The sequence below is a fragment of the Rhincodon typus genome, chromosome 12 (assembly GCF_021869965.1).
Source record: "Rhincodon typus isolate 14 chromosome 12, sRhiTyp1.1, whole genome shotgun sequence".
NCBI classification, from domain to species: domain Eukaryota; kingdom Metazoa; phylum Chordata; class Chondrichthyes; order Orectolobiformes; family Rhincodontidae; genus Rhincodon; species Rhincodon typus.
This window is the reverse complement of record NC_063343.1, coordinates 53,125,167-53,143,952: the sequence shown is the minus strand read 5'-3', so window position 1 is coordinate 53,143,952 and position 18,786 is coordinate 53,125,167. Positions and strand designations below refer to the sequence as shown.

At 40.9% G+C, this 18,786-nt stretch overlaps 1 protein-coding gene across 1 annotated transcript in view; it reads left to right on the top strand.

Moving 5' to 3' along the window:
- The first annotated feature begins 250 nt into the window (after nucleotides 1–250).
- The window catches only part of LOC109937352 (protein KIBRA), a 98,188-nt gene continuing 79,652 nt past the window's right edge, over nucleotides 251–18,786 (top strand). Inside the window, exon 1 of the mRNA XM_048603469.1 lies at nucleotides 251–846. Coding sequence (XP_048459426.1) covers nucleotides 713–846 — 134 coding nt within the window. The 5' untranslated portion in view covers nucleotides 251–712. The remainder of the gene's footprint in view (nucleotides 847–18,786) is intronic.

The following is an 18,786-nucleotide window of genomic DNA, read 5'->3' as shown; positions in this document are numbered from 1 at the left end:
ATAATGCCAAGTGAGACAAAGCTAGCACCTGAATACAGACACAGCAAAACATTATTCAATTCCAACCCATCCATCCTTTAACTCAAAGTTTCAAGGCTGGGGTGGGGGTTGCGTGGTGTGGTGGATAAATGGGGTGAGAAGATTCGAGGAAGGGGACAGTAAGTTTAAGCACATTACGGTCGTACTCCAGCGCTTCTTTTAGTGTAATTACGGCAGAAAGGTACCTGACTGACAACCTGGATGACGTCATGCAGTAAGCGGAGAGCATTCGGAAGCGGTGCCGCTCAGCCGTGGGGGGGGGGGGGATCCCAGAAAAAGGGCAGCGGTTCATCAACAGGGGGACAACGAGAAAGAAACTTTTGCTCTCGAGGCAGGAGTAGGGGCAGAACGGGAGAGTTTGCAAACCCGAAAGAGCCGAAGAGGAGATCGAAAAGACGGTAACATTTTGGGTGGTCGTGCGCGCGTTTCGGTTGGGAGCGCGAGCGGAATCCAAACGGCGACTCGAGCTTCTCCCTCCGCTCAGCTCAAATAAACATGGAGGCGTGAGCAGCACAGGGGAGAAAAAAAAACATTTGTTTATCACAAACTCGAAGAGAGAGAGGAATGTTTCGAGGCGAAGCGCCGCCGGCTCGGAGCAGCGACTCGGCGTTTCTCGTTCATCGTTTTACTTTCCTATGGAGGAGCTGGAGTTTCTAACAACCTGCCGCTCGCTATGCCCAAGCTCAGCAAGGGCAATGGAGAACTGCCCCTGCCACCCGGTTGGGAAGAGGCGACCGACTACGATGGGAAGTTGTACTACATCGACCACAACACCAAGCAGACGAGCTGGGTCGATCCCCGCGACAGGTGGGTAGGCCCCGGTTAGCAACCCAAACACAGCAGCCGCTTGCCAAATAAGGTGCAGCTGTTTGGAGTACTGCGCGTGCGTTATATATACATATATATTAACAAGCGAGTTTCTGCTACTGCGCATGTCTGATTTTGGGAGTGATGGACATAATGAACCAGGGCCTGTAATGCGCACGCGTGACATTCCAAGATCCTTCACCCCATTCCTTTCTGCAGGATCCTGAGGTCATTCCAATTTGCATGCTTTCTTCTCCTGGCTTGCTTGCCCGCCGGGTGAAAAAAAAGCATTGAAACTTAAAAAGATCATCAGAATTGCCGGCGCTTAAACTTGACATATTGCAGGCAATCTTTATGAAACACTGGAATAATTTTAAGCTCCACAATTGTCTCTTTTTCAAATGAAAGACACATAGCCTGTGTTTGACATTGCGATGGGGAGGCAATTGCATTAGGAACATTATTTAGCATTAGGAGACTATTAATTCAGAGACTCAGATAATGTTCTACAGACCAAATCTGGCCAAGGCACATTGGAGAATTTGAATTCACTAAAAGTCTGGAATTAAGAGTCTGATGACATCATTGTCGATTGTCTGGAAGACCTCATCTAATTCATTAATGTCATTTTAGGTAGGTTGAGGGTCAGATAATGTTGAAGAAAGGGGGATGCTGCAGAAGACTAGAAGGATGGACATGGCAAAGATGTTTCCACTATAGGTGAGACTAGGACTGAAGGGCCCAGCCTCAGAGTGAAGGGATGACCCTTTAGAGCTAAGATGAGGAGGCATTTCTTCAGCAAAAGGGTGGTGAATCTGGGGATCTTATTGCTGCAGAGGGCTGTGGAGGCCAAATTATTGAGTGTATTCAAGATAGAGATAGGTTCTTGATGGTAAGGGTTTCAAGGGTTATGGGAAGAAGGCAGGAGCTTGGGGTTGACAAACATAACAGCAATGATTGAATGGCAGGGCAGACTCAATGGGCTGAATGGCCTAGTTCTTACCCTATGTTTTATTGTATTTGGGAAGGAAACTGCTGCTGTTACTGTCTGGCCTACATGTGACTCCAGACCCATAGCAATGTGGTTGACTCATTGCCTTCTGGCCAGTTAGGAATGGGCAATGATTACTGGTTAGCCAACAATGCCCACATCCATGAATGAATTTTTCAGGAGCCATTCACCCATTATTTAACATGGGCAGACCTTGAGCCACGTGGTGATGAAGAAGTAGTAGATTGAAAACCACAGCTTTCACTTATACACTTCTGACAGTGGAGCAGATAGAAGGCACCATTTATAAAATTAATTCAAGGCTTTGTAATTTTCTCAAATTCTTATAAAAATAAACAAGATCTCACCTCAAAGACTGCTAAACTTTAAACATGTTTAAGTTGCCAATTGAATTTTAAAATCAGATCAGTTTGCTCAAATAATTTGTAACTTTTGAAATTTAGCTAAACATTCATATTGACATCATAACCCTTGAGGAGATGTCAACAAAGAACTCATTTTGGAACTGCATGCATCCTGGCTACATTTATGTTTATTGATCCGAGGAAGATGGCCTGTCAATCAAAGCAGTATAGTAGTGGGTTTTTTCAATGACAATTGTTGCTCATTTTGAAAATAGTAATAGAACATAGAGCAGTACAGCATAGTACAGGCCCTTCGGTCCACGATGTTGTGCCGATCTATTATCCTACTAAGATCAATTTACCCTGCATACCCTACATTTTACTATCCTCCATGTGCCTATCCAAGAGTCGCTTAAAAATCTCTGAAGTATCTGACTCCACTACCACTGCCGGCAGCGCATTTCACACACCCACCACTCTCTGTGTGAAGGACCTACCTCTGACATCTCCCCTATACCTTCCTCAATCACCTTAAAATTATGCCCCCTCGTAATAGTCATTTCCGCCCTGGGAAAATGTCTCTGACTATCCACTCTTATCTATGCCTCTCATCATCTTGTAAACCTCTATCAAGTCACCTCTCAACCTTCTTCGCTCCAATGAAAAAAGCCCTAGCTCCCTCAACCTTTCCTCATAAGACCTGCCCTCCAGTCAAGGCAGCATCCTGGTAAATCTCCTCTGCACCCTTTCTAAAGCTTCCACATCTTTGCTATAATGAGGTGACCAGAACTGACCACAATATTCCAAGTGTGGTCTAACCAGAGTTTTATAGAACTGCAGCATAACCTCATGGCAACTCAATTCCCCTGCCAATGAAAGCCAACACACCATATGCCTTCTTTACAACCCAATCAACTTGGCTAGCAACTTTGAGGGATCTATGGACAGAGAATCTATACCTTCGAGAGTGGAAAATTGCAAAGATTAACCAACATGTCCTCACCACACCAGGTACAAAATTTTTTTATTTCTCATCTCTGTCCTAAACGGTCAACCCCTTATCCTAACACCATGGGCTGATCCCTCTGTTCCTCCACACTGCTGAGAATCCTGCCATTAACCCTGTATTCTGCATTCAAATTCGACCTTCCAAAATGAATCACTTCACACTTTTCTGGGTTGAATTCCATCTGCCACTTCTTTGCCCAGCTCTGCATCCTGTCAGTGTCCCGTTGCAACCTACAACAGCCATCCATCCTGTCCATAACTCCACCAACCTTCGTGTCATCAGCAAACTTACTAACCCACCCTTCCACTTCCTCATCCAAGTCATTTATAAAGATCACAAAGAGCAAAGGTCCCAGAACAGATCCCTGCAGAACACCACTGGTCACCAAGCTCCAGGCTGAATACTTTCCATTTACTACCACCCTCTGTCTTCTATTGGACAGCCAGTTTTGTATCGAGACAGCCAAATTTCCCTGAATCCCATGCCTCCTTACTTTCTGAATGAGCCTACCATGTGGAACCTTATCGAATGCTTTGCTAAAATCTATATACACCACATCCACTGCTCCACCTTCATCATATGTTTTGTCACACCCTCAAATAATTCAATAAGGCTTGTGAGGCATGACCTGCCCCTCTCAAAGCCATGCTGACTAATGGATTTAAACATAACTTAAGATCACGACACTTAAACAGACCTTACCCACTCTCAAAGAGCATTTACATCTACTGTTTCAATTTGTACTCTCACACTGTGGATTAAGTATATTGCAACAGCAAAAATGAGCTCACTGCTGAGTTCATGTGGCTCTGCTGAGTTTGAATTTCTTCCTGCGTGACCTGCACCCTGCCTCCTTTCCCTTACTGACAAACATTGGATGTGTTAAAAATAAGGGGTGAAGTGGGCGGCAATCCACATTTGGGACCCTTGACCATTTCTCAATCCGACTCCTTGCAAATTCAGCCCATGGTGTTAGGATAAGGAGTTGACCGTTTAGGACAGAGATGAGAAATAAAAAAAATTTGCACCTGGTGTGGTGAGGACATGTTGGTTAATCTTTGCAATTTTCTGCTCTTGAAGGTATAGATTCTCTGTCATTGTTTCTATTCAAAGACATTTGAGCACTAAAGAATTTATGAGGTGAGGATGTAGGGTCGGGAGTGTAGGATGATGAATAGTTAAGTGTGATCTTGATGAAGAATGGAACTGTCTCCATGGGGTATACAGCTTACTCTTCTATTTTCATGAATTCTTATGTATGGTCAGCATGCTTCAATATATTACATTTGGTCTTTTCATCTAAGTTTTTGATGTAGATTGTAGATAGAAACTGGACCAAGCGCTGATCCTTGCAGCGTTCTGCTTGTGGTAGCTGGCAATTCCAAAAATAACCGATTTATTCGCACTGTTTTCTGACCATTGACCAAACCTTGTGCCATGCTGATATTAACTGCCAATGTCGTGGGCTCTAATCTTCAATATTTCGTCTCATGCCTTTACAAGTTCTAAATAGAGGCCATCCACCAATTCTGAAAACTCTACTAGCTAACTACACAGTCAAACAATTTCAATGGATTGACTTCTCCTTCATACATCCATTATAAAATCATTAGCTTCTGTGTCCCCTATTACAGAGTTGTTCGTAAATGAGGGACTTGTTTAATATTTCCAGATTTTCTGACAACAGAAAATAAGTTGGAGTGAGTGGCAAGAATGATCTCAAAAGGCTTCAAGGCAAAATAGACACATTGAGTTAGTGGGCAAATAGATATGCAAACAGGAGGCTAGAAGAACACAGCAAGCCAGGCAACATATGGAGGAAAAGAGAAGTCAACGTTTCGGGTACTACCTTTCTTGAGGACTCGATGTGGGGGTAGGGGGAGCTGCAGATAAAGGGAGGGGGAGGTGGACCCCTAACACCACCATTCTGCTACACCCTCCCACCCCTCTTTATCTGTAGTTTCCCCTACCCCCGCATCCAGTCCTGAAGAAACATTGACTTCTTTCCTCCAGATGCTGCCTGCCTTGCTGTGTTCTTCCAGCCTCCTGTTTGTCTACCTTGGATTCCAGCATCTGCAGTTTTATTTATCTGTAAGATAGCAGATGCCGTATAGTTTGGATAAATGTGAAGTTGCCCACTTCAGGATGAAAAACAGAATAGCAGTGTAGATTGGGAAATGTTGAGGGTCAAAGGGATTTGGCTGTTCTTGTACACCAGTCATTAAAAGCAAGTATCCAGTGTCTGCAAACAATTAGCAAGACAAATACTATGTTAGCATTCATTACAAGATGGTTTGAGTAAAGGAGCATGGGGGTTCTAAACAAGAGATCATGGTTTCAGATTACATGCTGGGCCATTTTGGACTGGGATGAGGAGAAGGTGGCGAATGCATCGAGTTCACTACCACAGAAGGCTGTGGAGGCTAAGTCACAGAACATATTTAAGAAAGAAACAGATTTCTACAAGCTAAAGGTGTTGAGAGACAGTGAGAGTCATTAAACAACAAATTGTTGATTTGATTTGCAGAGTTGTGACCAGTTGTGGATGCCAAAGGTCATCAGCCTGATGACAACTCTCTGATAGAGACAAAAAAACCTGCAGATGCTGGAATCCATGGTAGACATACAGGAGGCTGGAAGAACACAGCAAGCCAGGCAGCGTCTAGAGGAAAGGAGAAGTCAACGTTTCGGGTATTACCGTTCTTAAGGACTGGAGTCCTTTGCAATCCTGAAGAAGGGTAATATCCGAAACGTTGACAACTCTCTGATAACTGAATAGTTGAATAGCTTGAGGTGTTAAAGGCACTGTGAGAAGCCTTCAGACTTCTGCAGGAGGAGGTGCATCTCACCAGTAATATACCTAAAGCTAAAAGAAAGTTGTTTTGCTTCCACCAGTTGTTGTAAGCTGTGGCTAATAAGTCAAATACTTTTATCATTTGTGAACTAATCATCATACGCCTCCTGTGCAAAAGTGAAAGAACCCAAAGGAAAAGCTTGAAGAGCTAAAGGACTTGGGAAACATAAGGAACTCCTCCTCAAATCCTGAACAAAAGCAAAGTTGCTGGAAAAGCTCAGCAAGTCTGGCAGCATCTGTGAAGGAGAAAACAAGAGTTAACGTTTCGGGTCCAGTGACCCTTCCTCAGAACTCCTCAAATCCTGATGACTTGTGCAATATAATTGTTTCCCCAATAATTCTTCCCCTCCTGTCCATAATAACCATTGTTTTTTGTCTGTCAGTATGTATGTGAAGGGTTAGTGTTTGAACTAGTAGAATTAAGTATCAGCAGTTTACTTATGGTTAGAATCTTTTTATTTGTAATAAATAGTAGCTTCAGTTTAGTACAAAACCAGGTTTGTGTTTTTGGTTAACCGGAGTCTATTAGACAATTAAATTGAGGATTTTGCACACTTTGACAAAATTTTTAGTCTTTGTGATGACTAGAGGAATAGTGGGACTTGATTTCAGCATGCTTCGCCAGTGAGGCATAACACCCTGTAAATACTAGTTGTACAGTTGAAATTTTGCTTGGAGTTTGAAGTGAAGCCAATGTGAAGTGGAAATATATTGTGAAATATTCCAGCAAGAAATTCCATGTATGCTGATCTAAGTTTCTGAAATATCAACACTCGGTATAACTGGTTGAAACATCTTTATGAATGATATCTGGATTTTGACAATGGCTGGTGAGCGATAAGTTGCTGTTTAAGTAATCTTCAAAATATGTTTTTCATTTTTTTTCTGAACTTCCATTGATGTAAGCACTCTAATTTCTGTCATTCACTGGCAATACTTTTAGTTTGTTGATTTCTTGCAGGCCTTTTCAAATTGTCTTTCGGTCACTGTATTCCATTGTCCATTTTTCATACAATTACCTGTAATTTTTCCTAGACCTTTGATGTGCCGTGTGATCTGTTTTATTCACTTGTGTTAGGATCAGTATATTGAAAAAGTGTTTGTGATAATGGTTGTTTCGTTTCAGTTTTTTTTTGACTGGCATCCAGATATTATCACTGAACCATTTGGTTTTGTATGTCTTTTCAATGCTTGCTTCTCACCAACTATTTTGCATAAATAAGTCTTTTCTTAGACCCTTTGAGGGTGGGGTGTGTCATTGTGTTAAACCTGTTTCATAACTCTATTCGGAATTTAGTTTCCTTTCTGTAACCTCAAGTAAACAAAAACCATGCAATCAAGTGGGGTGAATGGTTAGAGATTTCAATCACAGAATTATTTTATATGAAGGACATTGTGCTTTTGGAGACATAACAGTCTCTGTCAGAATCACAAACTTTATTATTCTGTTATTCTGCACAATCTGAATTTCAGTACATTATTTGGCAGGATTTAGATGTGGTTTTGATTTCTTGTGTGATAGGGTCGGTAATTCAGATGAACACCAGAAGACTTTGTTCTCGGACCTGATCTAGATTCATCCATGGGCCTCATCTGGAAGAAATCACCGAGCTGCAGATGTCAATTTTGAATCCCGGAACAGCTCACTAATTGAGGCTTTAAGAATTCTGTCTGCCTCTAATGAGTTACTTGCAGATAGATGTAATAAAAACAAAAACAAAAATTGCTGGACATACTCAGCATCTCAGTCAGCATCTGTGGTGAGAAACAGAGTTAATGTTTGGGGTTGATTATGTTTCATCAAAACTGAAGAAATGTAGAACCAAAACTTTTTAAGCCGGAGAAAGAGGCAGGAGAAACAAAAGGAAGGCCTCTCATAGCATTATGCATAAGATAGATAAATAACAAAAGATTAAATCATGCAGAAGCCAAATACAGTGGTAATGGATGTTGTAAAGAAAAACTGAAATGTGAGTCAAGATAGTTGTATGGGCAGGGTATGCAAACAGATGGGCGTGTGATCACATTTTGGTAGTGGCCTCCAGTATTTTTGTGGATCTACATGTTACACTCCTGCTCTTTGTGGCTGCACAGAAATTAAATTTTAAATGTTTCTTTACCTTGGGCGGTGGGTAACCTCCAATATTTCTTTTAAGGGCCACCTCTTAGGCTGCTGAAAACCTATAATAACTATGTGGAGTGTGCACAATGCCAGCTCCAACTTTTTGATGGTTAATTTGCAGGAAACACAAACATCTTTTCGAGGCTGATATCCTACATACTTATAAGTGTAAAAGTAATAGGGTAGTGAAATAGGGAATTTCATCTACCCCAACATTAACTGGGTTAGGCATAGTGTGAAAAGGTTAGACCAAGTGGCATTCTTAAAATGCATCCAGGAGAACTTTTTAAGCCATTTGTAGAGTGCCGTACAAAAGAGGGGGTGGTCTTGGTCTTAATTTTAGGTGATGAAGTTGGACAAGTGTTTGATGTATCAATGGGGGACCGTTTTGCAGATAGTTGATTACAACTCCATTGGATTCAAGATTGTAATTGGAAAAGGACAAGTTTGGGCCTAAATTCAAATTTCTAAACTGCTGAAAGATCAATTTTTAATAAGATTTGGCCAGTATGGACTGGGAGCTGTTACTTTTAAGTAAGTCTATACTAGAGCTGTGGAACACATTCAAGACAGAACTAGGGAGAGTACAGGGCCATATGTTCCAAAAAAAGACAAAGGGTGGGACCAGCAAATCTTCTGAACCCTAGATATCAAGGGATATAAAGGATTAGATATGGCAAAAAAGGGAGGCTTATGGCAGATACTGAGGGTTCAAAATAGCAGAAGTCCTAGAGGAGTACAGAATGTGCGATGGGAATTTTAAAAGGACATTAGGAGAGCAAAAAGGAGGCATGAAAGAATAACAGCAGGAAATATAAAGAAAAATCCTTCGTTATTTTACAAGCACATTCAAGCACAAATGGATAATTAGAGAAAGAGAAAGGTCCATTAAGGACCATAGTGGTAATTTGTGTGTGGAAAAGGACTGTGATATGCTAAAAGAAATTAGCATCGAGAGAGATCAGGTTCTGGCAGACTTAAAAGTATTTAAATCTCCAGGACCGGATGAAATGTATCCCACATTGAATGAAGCGGTGGTGGAAATAGCAGAGTCATTGGCAATTTTCAATTCGACAGCCAGTCAAATTGTTATTCAAGAAAGGGTCTGTTTCCATGTTGAATGACTGTATGAGTGTATTCTATGACTCTAAGAGAGCAAAGATTAAACCAGGAATTTGTAGGCCAGTCAGTCAGGTGGGGAAACTATTGGTAACAATTCTGACTGACAGTATTACTCTGCACATGGAGAGGCAGGGATTAATCAAGAACAGTCAGCATGGTTTTGTTCAAGGGAGATCATGTCTGAACAACTTGATTGAATTTTTCAGAGGTAACCAGGTGTGTAGATGAGGGCAATTTATTTGACATTGTTGCTGAAGACCAGAAGACATTTTTGATAAGGTCCCACATAGGAGACTTATGGTGATGTTAAGAGTCCATGGGATCCAAGGAGGTTTGGCAAATTTGTCCAGAATTGGCTGAGTAGCAGGAAGCAGAGGTTGATGATTGAGGGGTGTTGTGTGACTGGAAGCTTTTGTCCAGTGGAGTTCATAGAATCCTACAGTGTGGAAACAGGCCATTCGGCCCATCGAGCCACACCAACCCTCCATAGAGCATCCCGACCAGATCACATGCCCCACCCACTATCCCTGTAACCCTGCATTTCACATGACTCATCCATCTAACCTGCACATCCCTGGGCGCTATGGGCAATTTAGCACAGCCAATCCACTTATCCTGTACATCTTTTTGGATTGTGGGAGGAAACTGGAGCCCCCGAAGTAAACCCACGCAGACACGGAGGAAACATGCAAACTCCAGACAGGCAGTCACCCGAGTGTGGAATTGATCCTGGGTCCCTGGCGCTGTGAGGCAGCAATGCTAACCACTGAGCCACCATCGGGATCGGTGTTGTGGCCCTTGCTGTTTGTGGTATGTACAAATGATTTATACTTGAATGTAGGAGGGTTGATCAGAGTTTGTGGATGATACACAGATTGTTGTGGTAGTAAATAGTGAGGAGGATCACCTTAGATTACAGGGAGGTGTAGACAGGTTGATCAGTGGTGAGTGGAATTCAGTTCAGATAGGTATGAGGTGATGCACTTGGCCGGGACCAACATTTAAAGTTGTTCAGAAGGCATGTGGGATACTTTATTAACCGAGGCATGGAGTTTAAGAGTAGGCACGTTATGTTGGAACTGTATTAAAAGTTCATTAGGCCATAACTACAGCATTTACTGCAGTCCTGGAATCCAATGTTATATGAGGATGTGATTGCAATGGAGAGGGTGTAAAAGAGAGTTACCAGTATGTTGCCTCAGCTGGAGAGGTTTAAGTTTTGAAGAGAGAATGGATAGATTGTTTTCCTTGGAGCAAAGAAGACTGATGGGGGACATGATTGAAGTGTATAAAATTATGAGGGGTGTAGACAGTGTTAAAAGGAATAAATGTTTCCCCTTGGTGGAGGGATCAATGACCAGGAGCCGTAACCTTGAGGTAAGGGGCAAGAGATTTAGTGGAGATGTGAAGAGGCAAGAGATCACTTGGTAGTGGTAGGAATCTGGAACTCACGGCCTGTAAGAATGGTAGAGGCTGAAATCCTCACAACATTTAAAAAGTATTTAGATGTATGTTTGTGAAGTCAAGGCATATAAGGCCATGGGTCTAGTGCTGGAAAATGAGATTAGAATAGTTAGCTGGTTGTTTTTGACTGGTGCAGATTTGATGGGCTGAAGGGATTTTTTTCTGTGCTGTGTACCTCTATGACCCTGTGACTCGCCTGCTTTCAGTTTTGTAGCTGACATGTTTCTGAGGGACATCAGCAACAGGAAATCATGTTTTATCCCAATATTCCTTTTTTTGCGTAAATTTAGAAGGAGTGGACAGTCTCTTCCCTTTATATGCCTATGGCTATTAATGCTTTTTTTTCAGATTGTACCTTCAGTGTTACTTCTTGATGTAGCCACTGATACAGAAGGGAAATATCTGCATGTTGGAAGTGATGCGACAGACGGCCACAAATCTGATCCCTTACTGCCAGAAATGATTTGAGAAAAGGTTAGAAAAACTTATACTTGAAGGAAGGCTAATGATGGGAAACTTTATGGAGGAAAATCATTTAACTAAAAAGAGGATGCTAAAGCAGATTTATTTGTAAGTATTTTTTATAAATACACTTTTAAGTAAATGATGAGACATTTTAGACTTGTTGCTTTAAATTCTGAAGCTGTATGGGAATGTCTGCCTCCCAGTCGCGAACCATTTCAACTCCCCCTCCCATTCCTCAGATGACATGTCCATCCTGGGCCTCCTGCAGTGCCACAACGATGCCACCCGAAGGTTGCAGGAACAACAACTCATATTCTTGGGAACCCTGCAGCCCAATGGTATCAATGTGGACTTCACAAGCTTCAAAATCTCCCCTCCCCCTACCGCATCCCAAAACCAGCCCAGCTCGTCCCCGCCTCCCTAACCTGTCCTTCCTCCCACCTATCCCCTCCTCCCACCTCAAGCCCCACCCCGATCTCCTACCTACTAACCTCATTCCGCCCCCTTGACCTGTCCATCCTCCCTGGACTGACCTATCTCCTCCCTAACTCCCCACCTACACTCACCTTTACTGGCTCCATCCCCGCCTCTTTGACCTGTCTGTCTCCTCTCCACCTATCTTCTCCTCTATCCATCTTCTATCCGCCTCCCCCTCTCTCCCTATTTATTTCAGAACCCCCTTCCCCTCCCCCATTTCTGATGAAGGGTCTAGGCCTGAAACGTCAGCCTTCCTGCTCCTATGATGCTGCTTGGCCTGCTGTGTTCATCCAGCTCTGCACCTTGTTGTCTCAGATTTTCCAGCATCTGCAGTACCTACTATCTCTGGGAATGTCAGTTGATAGCATATACAAGAGCTATCCTTAACTATTTGATCTCTGGATTTTAGAGCTGAGGCATGGTTCAGAATAAATCAGGACCTAGGAGAACATAGAACTGTACAGCACAATACGGACCCTTCGGCCCATGATGTTGTGCCGACTTTTACCCTAAACCTAAGGTCTATCTAACCTCCACCCCTACCTTATACTATTATCCATATGCCTATTTAATAGCCGCTTAAATGCCCCTAATGAGGCCGACTCCACTACCCTCTCCGGCAATGCATTCCGCGCCCCTACCACTCTCTGAGTAAAGAATTTAGATTGCTTCTTGTGCCTGTGACCTGATCTCATACTTATAACGAATAGGAGCCATGTTGGACATGATTGAAAACTTCCTAGATTGCACATTGCAGGATGTGGTTGCCCCAGGGTCATGGACAGTTTGGGGGCATAGTGAGTGAGTGGCCATGTAGCAGGATAGCATGAAGAGGGAGAAAGTGTAGGAGTTTTCTGGGAGTTTTCATTGCTGATTACTTATGAGAATGACCTCATCTTAAAGGCATGAAGTTCAGAAAATCTACAGCACTGTGGGACAGTTTACGCTGCATTTTGAACCTAAATCTTTTTTTTAATTTAAAAATAATGGTGTTTCCAATACTGATCTCTGAGTCCATACTCGGCACTTCACTCAGATCCCTTGGTTCTTGACAGTTCTTCTAGCTGGTACTTGTTATTTTCTGAAATCTGAAAAGAAAATCGTTGAAATGTTCAGCAGCTCAGGGAATGTCTGTGGTGAAAACCTGTACGTTAATGTTTCAGATCAAATTTTTTTTGGTAGAACTGAAAGTAGTTAAAAAGATATAATCAAGTTTAAGCATGAAATGAGGCAAGGATGTTGGGGAGATGGTGAAAGAAGGAAATAAGAATTCTGGGACAAGGTGGATGGTGGAGAGATTAAATAATGAAAAGATGATGGTAAAATGCAACGAATGATGTTAGTGAGGTAAATAAAGAACAAAGTATGCATCTACAGAAGATCTAAATGTGAGTAGTCGAGTTGTTGTAAAAATGGGGCTGTGGTTAAAAACTGAAATTGTTCTATTCATTGTTGAGCCTGGAAGGCTGCATGGAAAGTGTTAACTCGAAAGATGAGGTGCTGTTCCTTGAGTCTGTGTTGAGCTTTGTTGGAACAGTGTAGAAGGCCAAGTTCACAGTGGGAGGTGAATAAAAAGAAGCAGGCGACAGGAAGCTGTGAGTTACATTTGTGGATGGAACTGTGGTGTTCTTCTAAGCAACTATCCAATCCATACTTGGTCTCACCAATCTAGAAGACAGTAACTTCTTGAGTAGAGAGTCCAGGCTACAGTCACTGGGTTGTGAACAGCAAGTCGATTCATTCGCAAATCAGTGCAGGACAATGTAGACCCTCTGTGTGGGTAAATCATTATTTCACTGGAAGGCCCTGACTTATGGGAAGGTAGGAGCAGGAGGTAAACGATAGGTATTGCATCTCCTACACTTGTATGGAAAGTTTGTGAGTGAAGGCAATAAGGTGTTAGGGATGATTGAGGTGGATAAGGGTGCTGAGGAGGGAACTATCCTTTTGGAATGCTAGGAGGGGAGGGAAGGGGATGATTTGACCAGCACCTTGCTGGAGATGACTAAAATGGGTGGCACGGTGACTCAGTGGTTAGCACTGCTGCCTTACAGCACCAGAGACCTGTGCTCGATTCTAACCCTTTGGTGACTGCCTCTGTGGAGTTTGCACATTTTCTCTGTGTCAGTATGGGTTTACACTGGGTATTCTGGGTTCCTCCTACAGTCCAAAGATGCACAGGTTTGGTGGAGTGGCCATGTTAAATTGCCCTATAGTGTCCAGGGATGTGTAGGCTAGGTGGATTAGTGTGAATGTGGGGATACAGGGCATAGGGCGGTGGGCTGCTCTTTGGAGGTCAATGCAGAGTCATTGGCCGAATGGCCTCTTTCTGCACTGTAAGGATTCAATGAGTCTATGAAATGGTGAAGGATGATCAATTATGGGGATTGCTGTGCTAGAAAGTGAGAACGAGAGCAACCATATTGTGGTTCTGAGAGAGCGAGAGGAATGGCTGAGAATAGAAGTGTGGAAATGGAACTGACATGGGCGCTCAACCAGTAATTTCCCTTCATTCTGGTCAATGGGACCTGCGATCAACAGACTGTTTCCTTAAGGACCTATATACCTTTTTTATAATTCTGTACTGCTTGTCAATTAACTTGTCCTCCTGAGTGAATATAAACTTTCTTCCATTGAAGGTATCTAAAAATTTACCAATTGTAAACATACTTTTATTAAGTACAAATATTTTGCCTTACAGGTTCTTCTTTTATTTCACAGTTTCCTATATAAAATACAAACTTTTCAATAAAAATTAAGCTAGTTATAATTCCTTTAAGAAGAGTTTCTTTAAATCGCCATAAAAAAGTTAGGTAGCAAAATGGAAATCAAAATAATTGGGAAGGAATTCAAGAAATTTTAACAAAAAACTGGCGTAATTGGAAATAGTAAAGAATTTTATAAACATGTAAAAAGTGAAAGATAGTTTAAGGCTGAGACTAATTAGAGAAGAGAAAAACTTTATGGAGGTTGAAGGACTTAGTGGCTACATTAAATGAAAAATTAATCTTTGCTTTCACAAGGAAGTGATAGAGAAATCTAAGAGTACAGAAGGAGAAGTGGAGCAGTCAGATAGGATAATTATAGAGAAGGAACTAGTTCTGAAAAAGTAGAACATGAAAAAGCAAAGGTATTTGAGTCCTAATGACCTACATCCTGGAATACTGAAAGAGGTCAAGCGAAGAATCACAGAATTGTTGTGGTGTAGGCCAATAATCCCATTGTGTCTACACTGGCCTTCTGAGCATTTTAACTTCGTGCCAATCCCCTGCTTTTTCCTGTAACCCTGCGCATTGTTTTCATTTAAATAACCATGCAATGCCTTTTTGAATACCTCAATTGAACTGTCTCCACCGCACCACTAGGCAGCACATTTATACCCTAACTATTCACTGTGAAAACATTTTTTCTCAACTCACATTTACATCTTTTGCAAAACAAATTAAAACTGGTCCTTGATTAATTTATGAGTGGGAACAGTTTCTCTCTACCCACTCTGTCCAGACCCCTCTTGGTTTTAAAAACTATCACATCTCCTCTTGGCATCGTCCTTTCCAAGGAAAACAGTCCCAGCTTCTGCAGTCTTTCCTCAAAATTGAAGTGCCTGGTACCATTCTCATAAACCTCTTTTGTAGTGTTCCGTGCATTCATATCCTTTCTATAGTGTGCCACAAGAACTGTACACAGTACTCCAGCTGCAGTCTAACTAGTATTTTACTTAAGTTTATCATCATCTCCCTGTAATTGAACTCTCTGTCCTTGTTCAGGAAGCCTAAAATAAAATTTACTTTATTAACAGTCCTCCACCTGTCCTGCCACTGAACTCTAGCTACAGTATTTCACATCTCATTGTTGAATCTAGTAGTGTCAAGGAAAAGGGAGAAATAAAGGATGTTTAGAAAATCTGTTGGTTAATAGCACCTAGAGTATAATACACATCAAATATGTCATTTATACATTGGATGACATTTTTAAGGAAATGAATATTTTTGACAGAATCACTTCATTTTGAAATTCTGTCAATAATCATTAGTCTTAAACTATATTTGGTGACTAAATATAAGGAATTGTGATAACCAAATAACCTGTCAACATTCCTCTGATTATGTGAGTAAGAGACAGAAATGTATCCATTTATAAACAATGTAATAAAGTAGGCACGCAATGCAAGTATGCCTGGAATGTAAAACACCCAGAATAATCTTATGATTAGTAGAAACATATTTGCAGAGCTAGAACAACGTAAATAATAGGCATCAAGTTTGTTGAAGCAGTGGAATGTGACGAACGCTGTGTTGCTTTTAACAGGGTGCCAAAAGTTGAATTTTCAGAGTAGAATGTTAGTTAACACTTCAGCAATTGCATGTTATCTTAGATTATGTATTGTATTTTAAAAGATATATGCTTTAGTATAATGCTGTAAATTGTGTTTTTTAAATAAAAGTACTCTTTCCAAATAAGAAATAATTTGGATATCTATTTGCACAAATACATTTTATAAACATTGTCAAGAAGATTTTAATTTGGGGATTTTAAAACATCTGAAGTAAGGATCTGATTTTATTAAAAAAGATTATTATGGATAATATACCCAATACAAAGATATGATGCAATTCTTAGAAAGGTACTTCCTTCATATTCTTAGATAATTTTCTGTCAGGATTACACTTTCTTCTTCCCACTGCTGGTAACCCTTCTGTTAGTGATATTTATTTATTTTTCTTTATCTTTCTGTTTCTTTGTGACTGCAGACATCTAGAACTGATGGTCTCCGAAAGGGCGCCAAGATGAGAGCATAATATTTTGAAGGTCATAGGTCAGGCATCTGAAAATATTGGCTGAGACTCCAAGTCGAATTGGTAACTGAAATTCTAGTGTCATGAGCTGTAAACTAATAATGGCCATGGAGGTTTGACTGAGTTATTACAGCTGTACTCTTCCTTGAACAATAGCACCCCCAACTCCCACCCCCACCACCCCCACTGCGCGCCCCCACCCACACCCACCCATCTCCCACAGCTTTCACTGAGGGGATGCAACAATTTTCAAGCCTCAAAATTAGGTCACAGCAGGAAAAAGTTTAGAAAGCACTGCCGTAATTGAACTGCAAGGCCTGTTAAATGCTTTCTGGTTTAGGCTAGAAAGCGATGAAAATATACTCTGATGCAGTTGGAAATATCAGAATAGTTATACAGCACTAGTTGTTTGGATGAGGAGATTATAAAGAAAATTCTGAATTGTCATTGTGCTTTTGACTTGAGAAGCTATTGGTTTTGTTGAAATGACTGAAAGTATATAAAGTGTATACTTTACATGTTAGGTTACCATTGAATTAATGTTGTTTTGGGAATGATACAGTCAGATAAATGATCTGTGATGTTTTATTGCATAACATGTGGGCACACCTGATTTTCAAAAACAAACGTTACCAGAAATCTGAAGTGTGACCTTTGGCCAATTTTACTTTCTTACTTGTGGACACCAAGGTTAATAGCGTGGCCTTGTCATCACTCTGTGAGGTTAAGTCTTTCAACACTGATCAAAGATTCAATCTAAGACTTTATTTGTGATGTATTATTGTAATTAACAGATATGATCCTAATATTTTTAAAATATTTCACGGACTCATATAAATATATCTTGAACTTTTAAATAAAGGACACTTTGCTGTTATATTCGCTTCTTTTTAGCAACAATATTGCATCTGCATGGAGCAGGGAGTGTGGATGGAGTCATTCAGTCTGGTAAACTTTAAGGGAGAGTAATGTGGCCTATTTTGTAAGTTCGATAAAACTATTGCACGTTGGAACTCCGTGAACTCCTTGACCTTGTGAGGAGCAACAGAAGGGTCCCGATCTGAAACATAAGCTTTCCTGCTCCACTGATACTGCCTGGCCTGCTGTGTTCCTCCAGCTCCACACTATGTTAGCTCATTGTTATGTCTCCTTCTTTGCAATTCTCACAAAGTGTGTGAGCTGAGCACCTACTGAAAGTCATTGTTAACATTCATGGAGGATTCACTGTTATCTGCCACAGAAAACACAATTCTGCCAGCTACAGTTGTTCCGTGAAGGTACTCCATTGCCAGTAGCTTGTTTGCACAAAATATCTTTGGAATTAGAACACTATTTGGGACATCATTTGACTTGTGCTTTTTTATAAGCTAATTATTACTTGGCCAAAATAATTTAAAGTTAACATTCTGCACCAATTTCATTTTTTAAAATTTCTCCTCAGACTTGTGTGTGTACATAAGTTAGGTATTTTTGAAAGGAAATGAGTGATACGCATATGTGTTTATATAAATATTAATTATCTTTGCATCTTTATTTGAATGTTTTTGGCAATAAACCAGCTGTTTGTTGAGGCTGGCTGACCTGTTCTTAAATCTGAATATGACACAGCCCGAGACCTATACAATTGGCTAATTTAGTTAAATTTAAAATTCATTGTGACCAGAGGAGCAGTGGAACTAAAAAGGAAACAGAGCACACCACCAACTTCAAATGTAACAGAATGTAAATGTACTGATCAGTTGATTGAGTAGAAAAGAGAAAGTTTTAAATAAAATTCTCCCTTCAATTTGGACCAGTACAAAATAGATGTGAAAAGTGAACAAAGACCAGATCTCATTGCAGTCGTAGTGATGGGAGGAGATGCAAGTTGGAGTCATTTATGAATTTATGAATGATAAATATGTTCGTACAGGAAGTAAAGCTGCCAGTGGACAAAGAACTTCAGTGTTCAGCAGGTTTGTCGAGGAAATAATTGCGGCACTTTGGAACAGCATTGAGGTGTTCAGTTACTTCTAGACAATGCTGTACAGTTCAATTCTGAGTTTAAGCCAATTACTTCACATTCGTTAAGCTGTCTTAATATTTTAATTTTATGTTTGGAGGAGAATGTGGGAGGCCTGTATTTGCATAAAAATATAATTTTCTGATGCAACATCATTTGGCTGCCGATGATCCCTCTAGAATTTAGTGAACTACACAGTTGACTACTACTGATGTTGTCGCTGTGAAAGTAATTTTGCTGAAGAGATTTCAGATTTTAATACCATGAAATGAA